At 34.9% G+C, this 19460-nt stretch overlaps 1 protein-coding gene across 10 annotated transcripts in view; it reads left to right on the top strand.

The window, feature by feature from the left end:
• SCAPER (S-phase cyclin A associated protein in the ER) overlaps positions 1-19460 on the top strand; it is a 488938-nt gene that overhangs the window by 264487 nt on the left and 204991 nt on the right. For all 10 annotated transcript variants that reach the window (XM_081291797.1, XM_081291798.1, XM_081291789.1 and 7 more), the window contains one exon: positions 15797-15923. In XM_081291797.1, the coding sequence (XP_081147923.1) occupies positions 15797-15923 (127 nt within the window). The remainder of the gene's footprint in view (positions 1-15796; positions 15924-19460) is intronic.

Below are 19460 nucleotides of genomic sequence, written 5' to 3'. Positions count from 1 at the left end.
AATGGAACCACCATTTGATCCAGCTATTGCCCTTCTGGGACTATTCCCTGAGGACCTTAAAAGAGCACATTATAGGGATACTGCCACATCGATGTTCACAGCAGCACAATTCACAATAGCTAGACTCTGGAATCAACCTAGATGCCCTTCAATAGATGAATGGATAAAAAAAATGTGGCATGTATACACAATGGAGTATTATGCAGCACTAAAAAATGACAAAATCATGGAATTAGCAGGGAAATGGATGGCATTAGAGCAGATTATGTTAGTGAAGCTAGCCAATCCTTAAAAAACAAATGCCAAATGTCTTCTCTGATATAAGGAGAGCAACTAAGAACAGAGCAGGGAGGAAGAGCATGAGGAAAAGACTAACATTAAACAGAGACGAGTGATAGGAGGGAAAGGGAGAGAGAAGGGAAACTGTATGGAAATGGAAGGAGACCCTCATTGTTACACATAATTACATATAAGAGATGGTGAGGGGAAAGGGGAAAAAAAAAACAAGGGAGATAATTTGCTAATTTATTTATTTTTATGTGGTGCTGAAGATCGAACCTAGGGCCTTGCACTTGGGAGGTGAGCACTCTACCGCTGGGCCATAACCCCAGCTCCTCCCTTATTTTTAGAAACTTTTCATTCAAATGTATAAACAGTTTTTCTTCATTAATGAAAAACCAGACATAATTTTCACTTCAAACTTCCAGTTTCAAAATTTGGTCCAATTTAATAATTTCTTCATCATTTCAGGTTTAAAACTTAGTTCTAGAATCTCTCAGTATTTCACCCACTATCGTTTTCATTTAAGCTCTGGGGCTTATGCTGTAGTACAGTTTTTTGTTTTTTTTTTTTAATTGCAGAAGCAATTTTATTTTATTTTTATTTTTTATTGATTATTTAAAGCATTACATAGCTCATGATATATCATCTTTCATACATTTGACTCAAATTGTGTTTTGAACTCCCATTTTCACCCCAAATACAGATTGCAGAATCACATCTGTTACATATTCACATTTTTACATAATGCCATATTAGTGACTGTTGTATTCTGCTACCTTTCCTATCCCCTACTATCCCCCCTCCCCTCCCCTCCCCTCCCATCTTCCCTCTCTACCTCCCCTGCTGTTGTTCAATTCTCTCCCTTTTTTTTTCCCTCCCCCTTGCCCCTCATGACCTCTTATAATTTTATGTATCATTGAAGGTCTCCTACCATTTCCGTATGCTTTCCCTTCTCTCTCCGTTTCTCTCCCCCCATTCATCTTTGTTTACTGTAGTCTTTTCCTCATGCTCTTCCTTCCTGTTCTGTTCTTAGTTGCTCTCTTTATATCAAAGCAGACATTTGGCATTTGTTTTTTAGGGCTTGGCTAGCTTCGCTTAGCATAATCTGCTCTAATACCATCCATTTCCCTGCAAATTCTATGATTTTGTCATTTCTTAGTGCTGCATAATACTCCATTGTGTATAGATGCCACATTTTTTTTATCCATTAATCTATTGAGGGGCATCTAGGTTGGTTCTACAGTCTAGCTATTGTGAATTGTGCCACTATAATCATTGATGCAGCCGTATCCCTATAGTGCGCTCTTTTAAGGTCCTCAGGGAATAGTCCCAGAAGTGCGATAGCTGGGTCAAATGGTGGATCCATTCCCAGCTTTCCCAGGAATCTCCATACTGCTTTCCAGATTGGCCTCACCATTTTGCAGCCCCACCAGCAGTGTACAAGTGTACCCTTTTCCCCACATCCCCGCCAACACTTATTGTTGTTTGACTTCATAATGGCTGCCAATCTTACTGGAGTGAGATGGTATCTTAGGGTGGTTTTGATTTGCATTTCTCTGATTGCTAGAGATGGTGAGCATTTTTTCATGTACTTGTTGATTGATTGTATCTGTTTTGATTACATTGGTGCTGTAACTTGCTGGGGTGACCAGATTGCACACTCTGGTTCCTCTGGTCTAGCTTATATAATGTGGGTGCTGTCCTCGGGTAGTTCTCTTTATCACAACCAGTAGGTAGTGTGACTGGTCTGTGGTTATTGTGGGTCATTGATTAATAGTGGCTGCTTCTCTGTTTCATTAGAGCTCACAGCAGCTTTCCGTTTTATCTTTGTATACTTTCTTAACAGATTTGCTTTTATAAAATTAGAATGTGATTTGTATGTGCATAAATATTCTGATTATTGTATCTGTTACTGTGTTATTTCATTCAACAATTCCAATAGCTCTAGAATTCTAATGCTTAGGAATTCTGATTGTGTTTTGTATTAATACTTCCATATTCACTATGTTTTATTAGCATTTTCTAGCATTTTTATAAAAAGACATAAACCTTATTTGGTATATAGAGGTAAAGTTTTAGCCTTTGTGTATAATTTTTATTCAGTTCTCTTTCTTGTAGTTAGTATATAGGTAGATTTTGCTTCTTATCCAATTCTAGTGTCTCTGTAATTTAATAAGTGAATTATAAGTTTGACCAGTTCACAGTTATTGTATTCACTAATTCACGTGGACACATTCTAACCATCCTATTTTGTGCTTTATATTTGCCATACTTTCTTTCCTGCCCCCCACCAGGGATTGAACTCAAGGGCACTCAAACACTGAGCCATGTCCCCAGCCCCATTTTGTATTTTATTAAGAGGGTGTCATGAGTTGCTTAGTGCCTTACCCTTGCTGAGGCTAGCTTTGAACTTGTGATCTTCCTGCCTAGCCTCCTGAACTGTGGGGATTCCAGGTGTGTGTCACTGCACCTAGCTGCCATACTTTATTTTCTTTTCTAAGATTAATAAGATCTTTGTTTTTCATCTTTAAAGATTCAGAAATTATAATTCTTTTTCTATTGTACTTATGTTTACCTTTCATTTTTTATTTTATTGTACTTTTAAAAGTTTTTAAACATTTTATTTGTTCTTTTTAAGTATTCATGATAGTAGATTGTGTTTTGACATATCATACATACACGTAGTATAACTTATTCTAATTAGAATCCCATTCTTGCAGTTGGACAAGATGTGGAATTTTACTGGTTGTGTATTATATATGAACATAAGAAAATTATATCCAGTTCATTCTACTGTTATTTCTATTCCTATTTCTCTCCCTTCCCTTCATTCCCCTTTGTCTAATCCTATGGACTTGTTTTCCTTCCTCCCCCTCTTATTATTATCATCTAATATCAGAGAGAACATAAGGCCTTCAGTTTTTTGGAATTGGAATATTGTACTTAACATGGTAGTCACCACTTCCATCCCTTTACCAACAAATGCCATCATTTCATGCTTGTTTTTTAAAATATTTTTTATTTATATATGACAGTGGAATGCATTACAATTCTTATTACACATATAGAGCATAATTTTTATATCTCTGGTTGTATACAAAGTATATTCACACTAATTTGTGTCTTCATACATGTACTTTGGATGATAATGTCCATCACATTGTACCATGATTTCTAACCCCATTTCCCCTCCCACCCCTCTGCCCTATCTAGAGATCATTTATTCCTCCCACGCTCCCCCTCCCTACCCCACTAGGAATCACCCTCCTTATATCAGAGAAAACATTTGGCATTTGTTTTTTTGGGATTGGCTAACTTCAGTTAGCATTATCTTCTCTAACTCCATCCACTACCTTCAAATGCCATGATTTTATTCTCTTTTATTGCTGAATAATATTCCATTGTGTATATGTACCACATTTTTTTTATCCATTCATCTATTGAAGGGCATCTAGGTTGGTTCCACAGGTTAGCTGTTGTGAATTGTGCTGCTATAAACATTGATGTGGCTGTGTCCCTGTAGTATGCTGTTTTTATATCCTTTCGGTATAGACCAAGGAGAGGGATAGCTGGGTCAAATGGTGGTTCCATTCCCAAATTTCCAAGAAATCTCCATACTGCTTTCCCTATTGGCTGTACCAATTTGCAGTCCCACCAACAGTGTATGAGTGGACTATTTCCCCCACATCTTCACCAACACTTATTGTTGTCTGTATTCATAATAGCTGCTATCTGACTGGAGTGAGATGAAATCTTAGTTTTGATTTGCATTTCTCTAATTGCTAGCGATGATGAACACTTTTTCATATATTTGTTGATTGACTTTATATCATCTTCTGAGAAGTGTCTGTTCAGGTCCTTGGCCCGTTTATTGATTAGGTTATTTGTTTTTTTTTGGTTCTTAGCATTTTGAGTTCTTTATATACCCTGGAGATAAGTGCTGATCTGATGTATCAGGTGTAAAGACGTGCTCCCAAGATGTAGGCTCTCTGTTCATCTCACAGATTGTTTTGCTGGGAAGTAACTTTTTAGTTTGATTCCATCCCATTTATTGATTCTTGGTTTTAATTCTTGTGCCAAAGGAGTCTTATTAAGGAAATTGGGGCCTAATCCCACATGATAGTGATTAGGGCCTTCTTTTTCTTCTATTAGACACAGGTCTCTGGTTTTATTCCTAGGTCCTTGATCCACTTTGACTTCAGTTTTGTGCATGGTAAAAGATAGGGGTTTAATTTCATTGTTGCATGTGGATTTCCAGTTTTCCTAGCTCCATTTGTTGAAGAGGCTGTCTTTTTTTCCAATGCATGTTTTTGGCACCTTTGTCTAATAAAAGGTAATTGTAATTTTGTGGGTTAGTCTATTTTGTGTCATTGATCTACCAGTCTGTCTTGGTGCCAATGCCATGCTATTTTTGTTACTATTGCTCTGTAATATAGTTTAAGGTCTGGTGTAGTGACACCACCTGCTTTAGTCTTCCTGCTAAGGATTGCTTTAGCTATTCTGGACCTCTTATTTTTCCAGATGAATTTCATGACTGCTTTTTCTATTTCTTTTTTTTTTCTTTTTCTTTTTTTTTTTTTTTGAGAGAGAGAGAGAATGAATGAGTATTTTAATATTTATTTTTTAGTTCTCGGCAGACACAACATCTTTGTTTGTATGTGGTGCTGAGGATCGGACCTGGGCCGCACGCATGCCAGGCGAGCATGCTACTGCTTGAGCCACATCTCCAGCCCTGCTTTTTCTATTTCTATGAGAAATGTCATTGGGATTTTTGATCGGAATTGCATTAACTCTGTATAGTGCTTTTGGTAGTATGGTCATTTTGATAATACAATTTTGCCTATTCAAGAGCAGAGTAGATCTTTCCATCTTCTAAGGTCTTTGATTTCTTTCTTTAGGGTTCTGTAATTTTCATTACATAGATCTTAAACCCTTTTGTTAAGTTGATTCCCAAGTTTTTGTTTGTTTGTTTGTTTTGTTTTGCTTTTGAGGCTATTGTAAATGGGGTAGTTTCCCTTTCTGAAGATTTGTCACTGATATACAGAAGTTCATTTGATTTATGGATGTTGATTTTATATCCTGCTACTTTGCTGAATTCATTTACTAGAAGTTTTCTGATGGAACTTTTCGGGTCTTCTAGGTATAGAATCATATCATATCAGCCAATAGTGCCAATCTGAGTTCTTCTTTTCCTATATGGATCTCTTTTATTTCTTTCTTCTAAATACTGTGGCCAGTGTTTCAAGAACTATGTTAAATAGAAGTGGTGAAAGAGGGCATCCCTGTCCCAGTTTTTAGAGGGAATGCCTTCAGTTTTTCTCCATTTAGAATGATGTTGATCTGGGGCTTAGCATAGATATCCTTTATGATGTTGAGATATGTTTCTTTATCCCTAATATTTCTCGTGTTTTGGACATGAAGGGGTGCTGTATTTTGTCAAATGCTTTTTCTGCATTTATTGAAATGATAATATGATTCTTGTCTTTAAGTGTATTGATGACTTACATTTATGGATTTCCTTATGTTGAACCAACCTTACATCCCTGGGATAAACCCCACTTGATCATGGTGCACAATCTTTTTGATACGTTTTTGTATTTGATTTGCCAGAATTCTATTGAGAATTTTTGCATCTATGTTCATTAGAGATATTGGTCTGAAGTTTTCTTTTTTGATGTGTCTTTGTGTGGTTTGGGAATCAGGGTGATATTGGCCTCATAGAATGAGTTTGGAAGTGCTCCCTCTTTTTCTATTTCCTGAAATAAACTAGAGAGTATTGGTATTAGTTCTTCTTTAAAGGTCTTGTAGAACTCGGCTGTGTATGCATCCAGTCCTGGGCTTTTCTTTATTGGTAGACTTCTGATTGTATCCTCTACTTTATCACTTGAAATTGTTCTGTTTAAATTGTGTATATCTTCCTGATTTAACTTGGGCAAATTTTATGACTGTAGAAATTTGTCAATGCCTTCAATATTTTCTATTTTATTGAAGTAAAAGTTTTCAAAATAATTGCTAATTATCTTCTGTATTTCTGTAGTGTCTATCATGATATTTCCTTTTTCATCACATATGTTAGTAATTTGGGTTTTATCTGCCCTTCTCTTCATTAGCATGGCTAAGGATCTGTCAATTTTATTTATTTTTTCAAAGAACCAACTTTTTTTCTGTCATTTTTCCCATTGTTTCTTTTGTTTCAATTTCATTGATTTTAGCTCTGATTTTAATTATTTCCTGTCTTCTAATGATTTTGGTGTTGATTTGTTCTTCTTTTTCTAGGGCTTAGAGATGTAATGTGAGGTCATTTATTTGTTGACTTTTTCTTCTTTTAAGGAATGAACTCCATTCAGTGAACTTTTCTCTTAGTACTGCCTTCATAGTCTCTCAGAGATTATGATATGTTGTATCAGTGTTCTCATTTACCTGTAAGAATTTTTAAATCTCCTCTTTGATATCTTCAGCAACCCATTGTCCATTCAATGGCATATTATTTAGTCTCCAGATATTGGAGTAGATTTTATTTTTTATTTTATCATTGATTTCTAATTTCATTCCATTTTGATCTGATAGAAGGTAGGGTATTATCTCTACTTTTTTATGTTTTCTAAGAGTTGCTTTGTGGCATAACATATAGTCTATTTTAGAGAAGGATCTATGTGCTGCTGATAAGAAAGTATTTTCTCTCGTTGAATGATGAAATATTCTATATGTGTCAGTTAAGTCTAAATTATTGATTTTATTGTTGATTTGTATAGTTTCTTTGTTCAGCTTTTGTTTGGAAGATCTATCTGGTGATGAAAGAAGTGTGTTAAAGTCACCCAAAATTATTGTGTTGTGGTCTATTTGACTCTCGAACTTGAAAACAGTTCGTTTGATGAGTGTAGGTGCTTTATTGTTTGGGGCATATATATTTATAATTAAGTCTGTTGGTGTGTGGTTCCCTTGAGCAGTATGTAGTGTCCTTCTTTATCCTTTTTGTTTGACTTTAGCTTGAAGTCTACTTTATCTGATATAAGGATGGAAACTCCTTTTTGCTTCCGTAGTCTTTGTGAGTGGTATGATTTTTCCCAGCGTTTCACCTTTAGTCTGTGGATGTCTTTTTCTGTGAGATGAGCGTCTTGAAGGCAGTGTATTGTTGGGTCTTTTTTAAAAATTCAATCTGCTAGTCTAGGTCTTTTAATTGGTGAGTTTAGGCCATTAACATTCAGTGTTATTATTGAGACATGATATATAATCCCAGCCATTTTCATTTGTTTTATTATTTAACATGACTTGGTTTCACCTCTCATTATATTTTCCTTTTTTATTGATTTAAAAAAGATAATGACAGCGGAATGCATTACAATTCTTACTACACATATATACCACAGTTTTTCATATCTCTATATATAAAGTATGAAGACACCAATTTGTGTCTTTATACATGTACTTTGGATAATGATGTCTATCACATTCCACTTTCCTTGCTAATCTTCTGCCCCCTTCATTTCCCTCCCATACCTCTGCCCTATCTAGAATTCATCTATTCCTCCCATGCTGTCCCTTCCTACCCCACTGTGAGTCAGCCTCCTTATATCAAGAAAACATTCAGCATTTGGTTTTTTGGGGATTGGCTAGCTTCACTTAGCATTATCTTCTCTAATGCCATCTATTTACCTGCAAATGCCATGATTTTATTCTCTTTTATTGCTGAGTAAAATTCCATTGTTTATATATGCCACATTTTGTTTTATCCATTCATCCACTGAAGGGCATCTAGGTTGGTTCCACAGTTTAGCTGTTGTGAATTGTGCTGCTATATGTGGCTGTATCCCTGTAGTATGCTGTTTTTAAGTCCTTTGGGGTATAGTCCGAGGAGAGGGATAGCTGGGTCAAATGGTGGTTCCATTCCCAGATTTCCAAGGATTGTCCATATTGCTTTCCCTATTGGCTGCACCAGTTTGCAGTTCCACCAGCAATGTTTGAGTGTACCCTTTCCCCCACATCCTCATTAACACTTATTGTCGTTTGTCTTTGTAATAGCTGCCATTCTGACTGGGGTGAGATGATATCTTAGAGTAGTTTTGACTTGCATTTCTCTAATTGCTAGAGATGATGATTGTATATCCTCTTCTGAGAAGTTTCTGTTCAGATCCTTGGCCCATTTATTGATTGGGTTATTTGGGGGTTTTTTTTGGTGCTTGGCTTTTTGAGTTTTTTATATACCCTAGAGATTAGTGCTCAATCTAATATGTGAAAGGTAAAAATTTGCTCCCAGAATGTAGGTTCTATATTCACCTCACAGATTATTTATTTATTTTTTGCTGAGAAGAAACTAACTCTTAGTTTGATTCTATCTTATTTCTTGATTCTTGGTTTTAATTCTTGTGCTACAAGAGTCTTATTAAGAAAGTTGGGGCCTAATCTCACATGACTTTACAACAAAAGTACATTACCAAGTGTCTATTAAATGCAAAGGCAAGGGAATGGGAGCAAATGGCCACAAGATCTACATGGTATTGTTACCAGTGTGGCAGAAAGCAGTAAGTAGGGATTGGAGAACTCCCAAATAACTAACATGTTTTCATTGAAAAGTGCAATGATCCAGATTAAGAAAAGCAGCTGAACCTTATTCTCAATTAGGTCCCTCAGGAAAGGCTCATATAAACAATATTCCCTTAGTTCTTTGTTTTTTATAATTTTATGTCCTCAAACACCATTTTTTTCAGTTACAAATCTTGACACATGATTTTTTCTTAGATCTTAGATATTCCTAAAGTATCTTCTGCTGAATTTTGCTATGAAGTTAAAACTTCTCTAAAAAATAGAGATCATTTAGAAAAAAAATTGAGAGAGAATGAACTACAGACCACAAAATAACTTTAATATGAAAATAAGGTTTGAGGATGAACATTGAAGTTGTAGATTCATGTAGAATTATAAGGTTAACTGATTGCCTGAAGGAAAAGAATATGTATAAAATGGTTGTATTTTAAATAATTTAATAGTATCACTATTAAAAAAAAGGTTGAGGAGAATGGAGAAAACATATGACCAAATATAATCATTCTCTATGAGCCAGTGATGATATTATTAATAACGTTCTTCTTAAACTGTTGTGCATGTAATATGGAATAAAGTAAAGGAGATTATGGAGACTTGAATTCTTTCATCCCCTGTGACTCTAAGAACCTGAGTTCTTAGTCCAGAAAAAAATAGAGGTAGATGTAACATTAGCGATCAGGTAAAATCCCTCTAGGGCTGATTTTGGATTATATATATGAACTTACAACGTATTTTATCTTTTTTTTAAATTATCTTTGGAAAAGTCATATGAAACCAGCTTCTTATTTTGTGAAGTAGTGAAACAAGGGGGAAAATAAAACATTTTCCTTGGGTTTTTTTTTTTTTTTTATGTGAACTTGATAACCAAACAGTAGATGAAATTTCTTCTTATAAAATAATTCTACCTGATCAATGTAAATAGCACTTTCTGTTCCTCCAGTTATCTGTCCTCCTTTCAGAAAAATTCAGTCCAGGCAGCAGTGGCTTAGTGGAAGAGACGCCTGGTTAGGGTGAGAAGGGCATGGTGGCATGGTGTGGAGCCTCAGAGTCCCAGGAAGGAGGAACGGGCTTCCCTGAGGGTAGGGTACTGTAGTCTGGTATGAGAAGTCAAAGCAGAGTAAGTAAGGCCTTTCTATGTAAGGCTTTCCTGACAGGGTCTGTGAGAGGATAGCTTGGCAAAGGCTACCAAAACCCAAGTGCAGTGAGAAGCATTAAAGAGCTCAAAATGAGCAGTCAGAATCAAAGCAGGGAAAACAGCTTTCTTATAGAAACAAAGATGAAGGGGAGCTGGCCAAATCAGTAAAGATGTTAAGAAGGGTAAAGGGGGAGTTGCTTACTGCTTGAGGGGTGTTAAAAAGATCTCCAAGGAGAATAGAAAAGTTCTACTGTAGTGAATTGTAATCAGGGGTGTCAGTGTTAACTTGTATTTTCTAATATAGAGAGATAAAGACAGGTGTGTGTGTGTGTGTGTGTGTGTGTGTGTGTGTGTGTGTATTGCATACATTCTCTAGCTGTTTCCATTGAGAGTGAGGGCCTAGTTTCAGGATATATGATAACATCAAGCACATCTAGCATACCCATCTAAGTTTGGGGATTGAAGGTTCATAAAAAAGGAAAGATGATATCTTTCACCAACAAGAAGGAATGTTGGCAAGCAAAAACAGAATATGGCCTCTGTAGGAGGCAATATATATGTGCACTGGTTTTTTTTCCCATCATACGCAGAAAACTTTAAAGCTATCTTATTTCTTAAGCTTTTATATTTAGAAATATAAGCATTGCTTAAAAATAGGGAGCTAATAGCCATAAATTCATATACTGTATTTTTTAAACAGAAGGGATTAAAAAAGGATAACAAATTTACATCTTCCTATCATACTAAAGAACTATGCTCCTAGAGTAGACTCAGTCTCCTTTCGTACACTTTTACAAATCTTCCAAATGATTCTAGTGGAATCCCCCATAGAGTTGTTAGAATTTGTGCAAGTTTTGAGAAGAAAACATCTGATCTTCCAACTTTCTCAACAATGCCACTTACCTGACAGATTTCTTCTGTTATAGGTAAGGAGTTAGGAAGCTTCCACTTATTCTTTTCATGCTAGAAAAATGATCTTCTAGAAGTAACCCAAGTAACAATTTCTGTATTAAAAATTACACTCTATAAACAACTCCCTTTCTTGCACTACGGGGAAAATTTAAGTTTCAGTTAAATTTTTTTTTTACTTGTATAATACTCGATACTTACAGTGTGCACCAAAATCTAATGTTTTGTTTGTCTTGAGAGAAGCTATATTATTTATGGGACTTTGTGGAGGCAGGGAATGAGACAGGGGTTTTGTTCATGTTTCCAAAGCATCCCCTTGATTTGGCATTCTTCCTTGAAGGTAGTAGGTTCATGTGAAGCCCAGATTTTATTTACCTCAGAGTGAAATATAAGCTTCTTTCATTCTGTGAATTAAAATGGTTCTTGTGCTTCCCTAAGTACTTCTGGATCTCAGTGGAATGTGAGCATTCTTCGTCAGAATACCGCTAGATTGTGTTGCTATGGGTAGATATTTAGTTACATAGTGTGCAGACTTTATTCAACCAAAACCTGAAGTGGCTACTTTTCTATCCCACAATGAAGTTTGATGCCAGTATTGTTCTAAATAGTAAGATCAGTCACATTAATCAGGATGGGACTCTTGCCCACATTTGATTAGAAGGAAAAAGAAGTTAGTTACTATTATTTTTTGTATTCCTTTTTCCCTTTTGTTAGAATGAGACCTCCTGTTAAGGAATAGTAATAATAGTTGACCATTTATTGGATGTCTACTTTAATGCATGCTATTAGGTATTATCTCTGATCTTTAAAAGCTCTGAAAGCTTGTGCGTGTGTACACACACACACACACACACACACACACACACAATTTTCCTCCAATCCCAACTTTTGCAGTGAAGAAACTAAGATGCAGAGACATTGAATACCTCCCAGGGTTTATACACATTTCATGTGCTGAAGCCAAAATTCAAATGTAGGTTCTTCTAGTTTTAGAGCTTGTATTCTTTCTTTAACTTATCAAAGTAAACTTCATATAGATGCTTAAGCTTATACTGGGGCTCACTGGTGCCATTTTGAGCTGTGGTTGCTCTTGTATTCTTTGATAACTTTTTAAACTTTACGTAAACTTTTAGATGTATTTGTATCCTAAAGTTATTCATTTGTGAATGAAACTTCTTCATTTGAGTTAACCAATAAAGTATAGAGACAAAAGCATGAGATTTAAACATGAAAGACAGGTTTTGAATCCCAGTAGTATGTTTTGCCAACTGTGTGACCTTGGTAAAGTCACCTAACTTCCTTGAGCTTCAGTTTCTTTATTATTCAAATTGGGATAATACTAATTGCCAGTATTATTCAGTGGATAAAACAAAATCATGTATATGAAAGTATTTTGTAACTTTTGAGGTTAAGGGATATTTTTAAGATTAAAGAATAAAGGAGGATAGGAAGGGCAGCAGAATAGAATTGACAATATGATTGATGTATACATTCCATGTATGTATTATATGTCAAAATTCATTCTGTTGTCATGTATGACTAAAAATAAAGAAAGAAAGAATTAAAGACCTGAAAAAAAAAGAAGCTGGAGAGGTTTAAACCCTGCTGAGATGCAGCAGGTATTTTTATCCCCCTTGATTAAACATTTATGTGATTGCTATAAACTTTCGATCTCCAGAGTTACAATAAAGTTGATTCTGACAGTTAAAAAAAAAGAATAAATACGAAACTCAAATTTTGAAAAAAAAAAGATTAAAGAATACCATTCATTCATTAAATATTTATTGAGCACACTTCTGTTCAAGTAGCATGTTAGGTAGTAAGGCTAAAGTAGTAAATATGTACACAAGGACCCTCCCTAATGAAGTTTAAAATCCTGCTCTACACTATCCAATGCAATGAATAGTCTCTAGCCACATATTACTATTTAAATTCTTAAAATTGGCCTGTGAATGTAGCTCAGTGGTAGAATTCTTTCCTAACATGGGCAAGGCCCTAGGTTTGATCCCTAGCACTGCCAAAAACACTAAAATAAAATAAAATGCAGTTTTAAATTCAGTTATTCAGTCATACTAACCATATTGCAGCACTCAATAGCCACATAATGGCTAACAGCTATCATGTTGGATAATGCAAATAAAGAACATTTTTATTATTATAGAAAGCTTTGCATGGAAGAAGTACACATTAAACAACTAGTTAGATAAGTATTCAGTTGACTTGTAATGAGTGTTTGGAAGGAATATTCAAATCAAAGAGAGTAGATATTTGGCCTAGAACTGAAATTTAAAAGGTAATTTGAGGATGGAGAAAGCATTTCAAGAAGAGGAAATCAAGAGGAGGAAATGAAAAGCAGTTGTCCAAAGACACAAAAGCAGGGAGAAAAGGAATTGAGATACAGAAAGACCAGATTCATTGCAGAGCTTCACTGGAGGTATTAGCCCTACTGAGGATGATGGGCCCTCCCTGAATTATATTTGGAGAAAATGCAGATAGGCTTTTAGATTTTATGGAAGAAAACAAGGGTTTTCTTGTTCCCGTAGCTTCCATTTTCTGAGTGAAGTGTAAGATTTTAAAGCAAGAGAAAGAAAGGGAGGAATTTTGAAGAAAGTGGGTAGAGTTTTGAAGAGAGCAAGTTTGTGGAAACTGAGAAGACTAGAGATATTTAATGAGATCATGAATCAGTCAGTAGTCATATTGGCCTTCTGCATGCTGTACATTTTTTTCAGATTCAGAAATTGAAAAAGCTGTTATTAATCCAGCTAAATAAATTAACGCAAGGCACTGAGAATGGTACCTGGACCATAAGAAGAGCTAAATACATTTGGTACCATTGCTTGGGGGTTTTATAATAGGAATAACAAATAGAACAACAGAGAGGGAATGTAAGATACTTGTAAGAAAATAATTATAGTGATGTCCTATGAAATCTATCATAATCAAGAATTGAAGACAGACGTTAGGGGAAAAGTTGAACTGTTATCTTAGGGATCACTAGATAATTGTCAGAGGATGCTCAAGCAAATAACCAGAAAATAGGAAAACATTACTCAATGAGGTGTGTGAAAACCAAAGTATGGGCTACCAAGAAGTATTACTAGAGTCACATCTCTGAGGAATCTTACAATGTAGGTAACGTAGTATTTCTCAGTGAAAAGCAAGTGAGGTGTTTTATTAGCTTAAGTAACACCAAGCTACCTATAAATGGGAACATGGAAAGTTCAACCTTTTGAGAGTTTGTAGTGCTTATAATATCCAAACCTTCCTTGAGTATTTAAATCAAAATATGAAGATCTGGCCGGGCATGGTGATGGCTAGGGAGGCTAAGGCATGAGTATTGTGAGTTCAAAGCCATCCTCAGCAACTTAGTGCGGCCCTAAGCAAATCAGCAAGATCCTGTCTCTAAATGCGTATATATTTATATCTACATATAAATATAGATATAATTAATAATGGATGGAACTAGATAACATTATACTAAATGAAATAAGCCAGATGTAATTATAGGACTGTTGCTCAGTGGTTAAGTACTCCTGGGTTCAATCCCCAGCACTCAGTTGTTGTCTGAGCCTGTATATTGGATTGTTGACCCTATGTTTTCTTCTAGCAGTTGTAAAATTTCTGTTTGAATTCCTAGATCTTTGATTCACTTTGAAGTTGACTTTCATCAACCAGTTTCATTGTATATGTGGATATCCAGTTTTCCCAGCACCATTTCTTAAAAAGGCTATCTTTTTTTTTTTTTTTTTAGAGAGAGGGGGAGAGAGAGAGAATTTTTTTAATATTTATTTTTTAGTTATCGGCGGACACAACATCTTTGTTTGTATGTGGTGCTGAGAATCGAACCCGGGCCGCACGCATGCCAGGCGAGCGCGCTACCGCTTGAGCCACATCCCCAGCCCCGAAAGGCTATCTTTTTTTCAGCATATGATTTTGACACCTTTGTCAAGGATGAGATGACTGTATGTGTGTATTTTTCTCTGTGTCTTCTCTTCTGTTTTATTGGTCTTCACTGTTTTTATGCCAAAACCATGCTGTTTTTGTTACTTTAGCTCTATAGTATTTGAAATGTGGTATTGTGGTGCCTCCAGCCTTGTTCATATTGCTGATAATTACTTTGGTTATTCTGGGTATTTTTTATGAATTTTAGAACTTTTTATGATTTTGTGAAGAATGTCATTGACATTTGAAGGGAATTGCATTGGATGTATAGATTTCATTTGGTAGTATGGTCATTTTGACAATATTCTGCCTATCCAAGAACATTGTAGGTCTTTCCATCTTCTAATACCCTCTTCATTATTAAGAAGAGTTCTTTTTTAAATTTAGTTCATCATTTTTTCCTTTTTTAATATTTAATTTTTAGTTGGACACAATACCTTTTTTTCACTTATTTATTTTTATGTGGTGCTGAGGAGCGAACCCAGGGTCTCAAACGTGCAAGGCAAGAGTTCTGTTGCTGAGCCCCAACCCCAGCCCATATTTTAATATTTGATTAATTAGTTAAATTTTAGAATTTTGTCGTTTTAAAACAAAATTTTTTATATAGCAAAAAAAAACACCTTTTTTTCTTATACTCTTTCTGTTTCATCATTATCTTTACCTTCTTCTATGCCCAAATCTTCTTTGAGGATCACACAGAAATTGAAGGCAACATGTGCTCTAGCTAATCCTATGGATGAATAATACTGTCTTCTAAATGTGTTTTGAGCCATAAGAAGTAGATTGGGGGTCTTGTATGTAAAGTAAAACCAGCCTCTGAGTTGTCTGTTTTTTCTTTCCCTCAGGTGTTTTATGCAGTATTTTTAAATCAATACCCAAAAGTAACTTGAACTTCAAATATTTAGGAAAATGAAATGTATATGGTCTAAAAATGAAGTATGTATTCTTTCTAATTCATTTATGTCATTATTTCATTTTGTATTGAAGACTTCAGCGATTAGCCAAAGATCTTCTAAAACAACTGCAAGTACAAGACAGTGGATCATGGGCAAACAGTAAGGTTTCTGCTCTGGATCGGACACTAGGGGAGATCACTAGAATATTGGAAAAAGAGGTATGTAACTAACCTTTAGCTTTTGAATCTTAATCTTTGTGGTCCTGTCTCACTATGAGAGAACATAAAGCAGATCCTCAATAAATGCCTTCTGTGTTTTCAGAAGCTTCTCAACAATTGGTAGATGTTTTTTACTGTTTGTGCTTTTTAGAAGTTTTCAGTTGTTTTAATTAAATTCCTCTTAAGCTGGTGGTTTTCTCAGTCATGTTTTTTTGTTTGTTTGTTGGTTGGTTGGTTTCTTTATTTTACCACACAAATAAGTGAAATTATTTAATCATGAATAACAATTTAAAGATAGGTAACTTCACAACCAGATTTATACAAACCACCAGTTTCCTCGGTTTACAACAGAGTGTTTGACAGTTTTCTTGAATACTTGGAATCATTAAATGTTTCAATGACAGTTAAAAAAATCCTTAATATTTTTTAAAACCATATATTACTCACAGTAGGAAAGTATTAAATATATAAAGAAGATATAAAACTTCCTATAATAATATCAACCATTAACTTTTTATTATATTTTCTTCTAATTTTGTACATTTTTTAATATAGGTTTTTTAGTTGTACTTGGACACAATACTTTTTATTTTATTTATTTTTATGTGTTACTGAGGATCAAACCAAGGACCTCTCATATGCTGAGTGAGCGTTCTACTGCTGAGCCACAACCCTAGCCACTGTACATTTTTTATATTGGTCACTTTTATAAAAAACATTTTCCCATGTCTTTATAAATTCTTTGTAACTGAATGTATCACAACTGAAGTAATTTATAACACCTAGGTGGTTTCTCATTTTCTTTTAAAGTAATGGCTATCTTTGGGTATTACCTGCATAGTTTTTTGTTTGTTTGTTTGTTTTTGTTTTCTGGTTTAAAATTTATTATGTAGTAGTTGATATATACAGAGTGTATAGTAATAAATTAGCATATATACAGGTACAGCTATGTACTTATTACCCAAAATAAGAGTTACATTTTTGCCAGTATAGTTAATAGATCCTGTGTGATCCTTACTTACCCTATCCCCCTACCTCCTGTGTGGTAAAATGTACAGAATTAAAGGTGTATCATTTCTTTGTTTTTTATAACTAGTTTAACTGCTTTATCATATAAATTTATTCTTTTATTTTTTTAATTTTATTTTTTAGTTGTAGTTGACACAATACCTGTATTTTAGTTTTATGTGGTGCTGAGGATTGAACCCAGGGTCTCACACATGCTAGGCGAGCACTCTACTGCTGAGCCACAACCTCAGCCCTAAATTTATTCTTAAAAAACATAATATTTAGGTTTTTGAGATATTTTTAGTTGTAGATGGACAGAATACCTTTATTTTATCTATTTTTATGTGGTGCTGAAGATCAAACCCAGTGTCTCACACATGCTAGACAAGCACTCTACCCCTGAGGTATAGTCCCAGGCCTTGGTTTGTTTTTGATGCTTATAAAATTTCAAACCATAGACTTCGGTGATTCCTTTTTTTTTTTTCCCAGTCAAAGGTATGGTTCTAAGTTTGGGGTTTGGTTTTGTTTTTGTTTTTTGTGGTGCTGTGGATCAAACCCAGTGCCCCATACATGCTAGGCAAGAACTCTTATTACTGAGGCACTATCCCAGCAGTTCTAAATGTTGTTTTTGTTTTTGTTTAACTTATAAATATAGCGGTTTTTCATGCATTTTCTATATTGTGTAGTGAATACTTAATTGTTAGTACAGTACAATTTTAATCTGACATCGAAATCACCTAGAAGACTTGGACTTTTATGTTTCTTATCATTTTATTGGTGCATTAAAATTTTACATCATAAGGGGATTTGTTTTTACATATTCATACATGTACATAACATAATTGGGTCAATTTTATTGCCCAGTATCCTTCCTCTACTCCAGTAGTCTCCCTTCTGTTTTCATGAGAGCCCCACTCTCCCTCCCCCTTTTTTTTCTCCCTAGCTTCCACATTTGAGAGAAGGTATGACCACTGATTTTCTGAGTTTGGCTGAGTTCATTTAACATAGAAGAATTTGTATTTCTAACCAGTTCTCAATTAATGTTAATGATGCTAGTCCAGGGAACATACTTAGAGAATCACTGCTGTAGGCTAGGGCATAAGCCTTAGGGTGAAATTGCTGGGTTGTTAGATATGACCAACTTTAAAAAGTGTGTTCACCTGCAGTTTGGCATCAGACAATACAATCCCCCGTAGGAATTCAAAGCAGCATATTTATTTCAGGCATTGTGGCATCATGGGAGAATAATATAAAGTCAGTTCTCCTGTAAAACACATCCCTTTAAGGATGTCAGAGAATTCGTAAACTGGTAGTTGGCAGACATGGGAGTATTTTGAAATAGGATGTGCCAGGAAAAACTCTAATCCTTCTCAAAATTAGTGTATAGAAATTATTTTTATAAAGAATAAAGGGTACTTATCATTTCCAGGCAATTTCTTGAAGATATAATTATAAATTCCTAATCTCAAGGATATTGTTTTAGATTGAATTATTTACAGAATATTCAAGGAAAAAGTAAAATGATCTGTATAAGAAGTTATACAGTATGAAAATCTAAGTAAGGTTATTTCATTCACAAAGGGGCAATTTACTGGAATACAACTGATTTTCCATATAATTTTAGGGAGAAAAATGTAGCCTGGCTCCCAGTCTAAATGGTCTGTGTCAGGAGCCTTGCTATAAAGCTGTCCTCAGAGTATACACTGTTAAGACCACCTAAGAGTTTTAGCTTACCCACAATAAGGTCCTTTAGCTACTTTTATAACTAACGTCCTTTTCACCTGGCCAAGACACAGTCACTTTATAAAGACTTCTATTCTGTAGAGTTTTAATGACATTTCAGTGTAATTCACTGATGATATTTATGATTTTGGTCTAGAAATTATAAATAACCATTCCTTTTTGTTTGGAAAACTGCCTGGAGTAACAAAATCAATAAAACCTATGCCATGTACCCAGTGAAAGATTTGAATACAGCCTAGAAGTGACAAGGGTAGGACTGGAGGAGCTTGGGCAAGCACTCAAAGAAGAATGGTGAGAAATGAGTCTTTAGGTCTTTCTCCACTTAGACCTCAAAATGCTGATGCTTTCTATTATTGCTTTGAACAATTTTTCCTTAGATAATTTTTCTGAAGTTCTGAGAGCTACTTTAGAGCTAACAGATTGAACTCATGATGCATAAAATCTTTCTTATAATGGAAGGTATCAAGAAAAGGAAAATACCTGGGTTTGTAGTACTTTAGGTATCTGAAGACTCTATTGACTTTTTGTGTTCTCTGCTTCCATTTAGAAATTAAAAGTCTGTAAGCTTTGTTGCATGTGTTATACTTTTTAAAATCTTCAACCTCTCCTATTTATAGATATTTGGTTGGCCTAGGGTATTTGCTTGCCTCATGAAAATCATCAAAAACTGCTGGTGGGGAATATATTCTTAAAAAGCATCAAAGAAGTGGCTATTTAGTTATTTTGCCCATTTATTAATTGGGTTATGTGTTTTATTTGGTGCTGAGTTTCAAAAGAAGAAATACA

This window comes from Spermophilus citellus (assembly GCF_964194105.1).
Source record: "Spermophilus citellus genome assembly, chromosome: 4".
NCBI lineage: Eukaryota > Metazoa > Chordata > Mammalia > Rodentia > Sciuridae > Spermophilus > Spermophilus citellus.
This window is presented reverse-complemented; position numbering and strand designations above follow the sequence as displayed.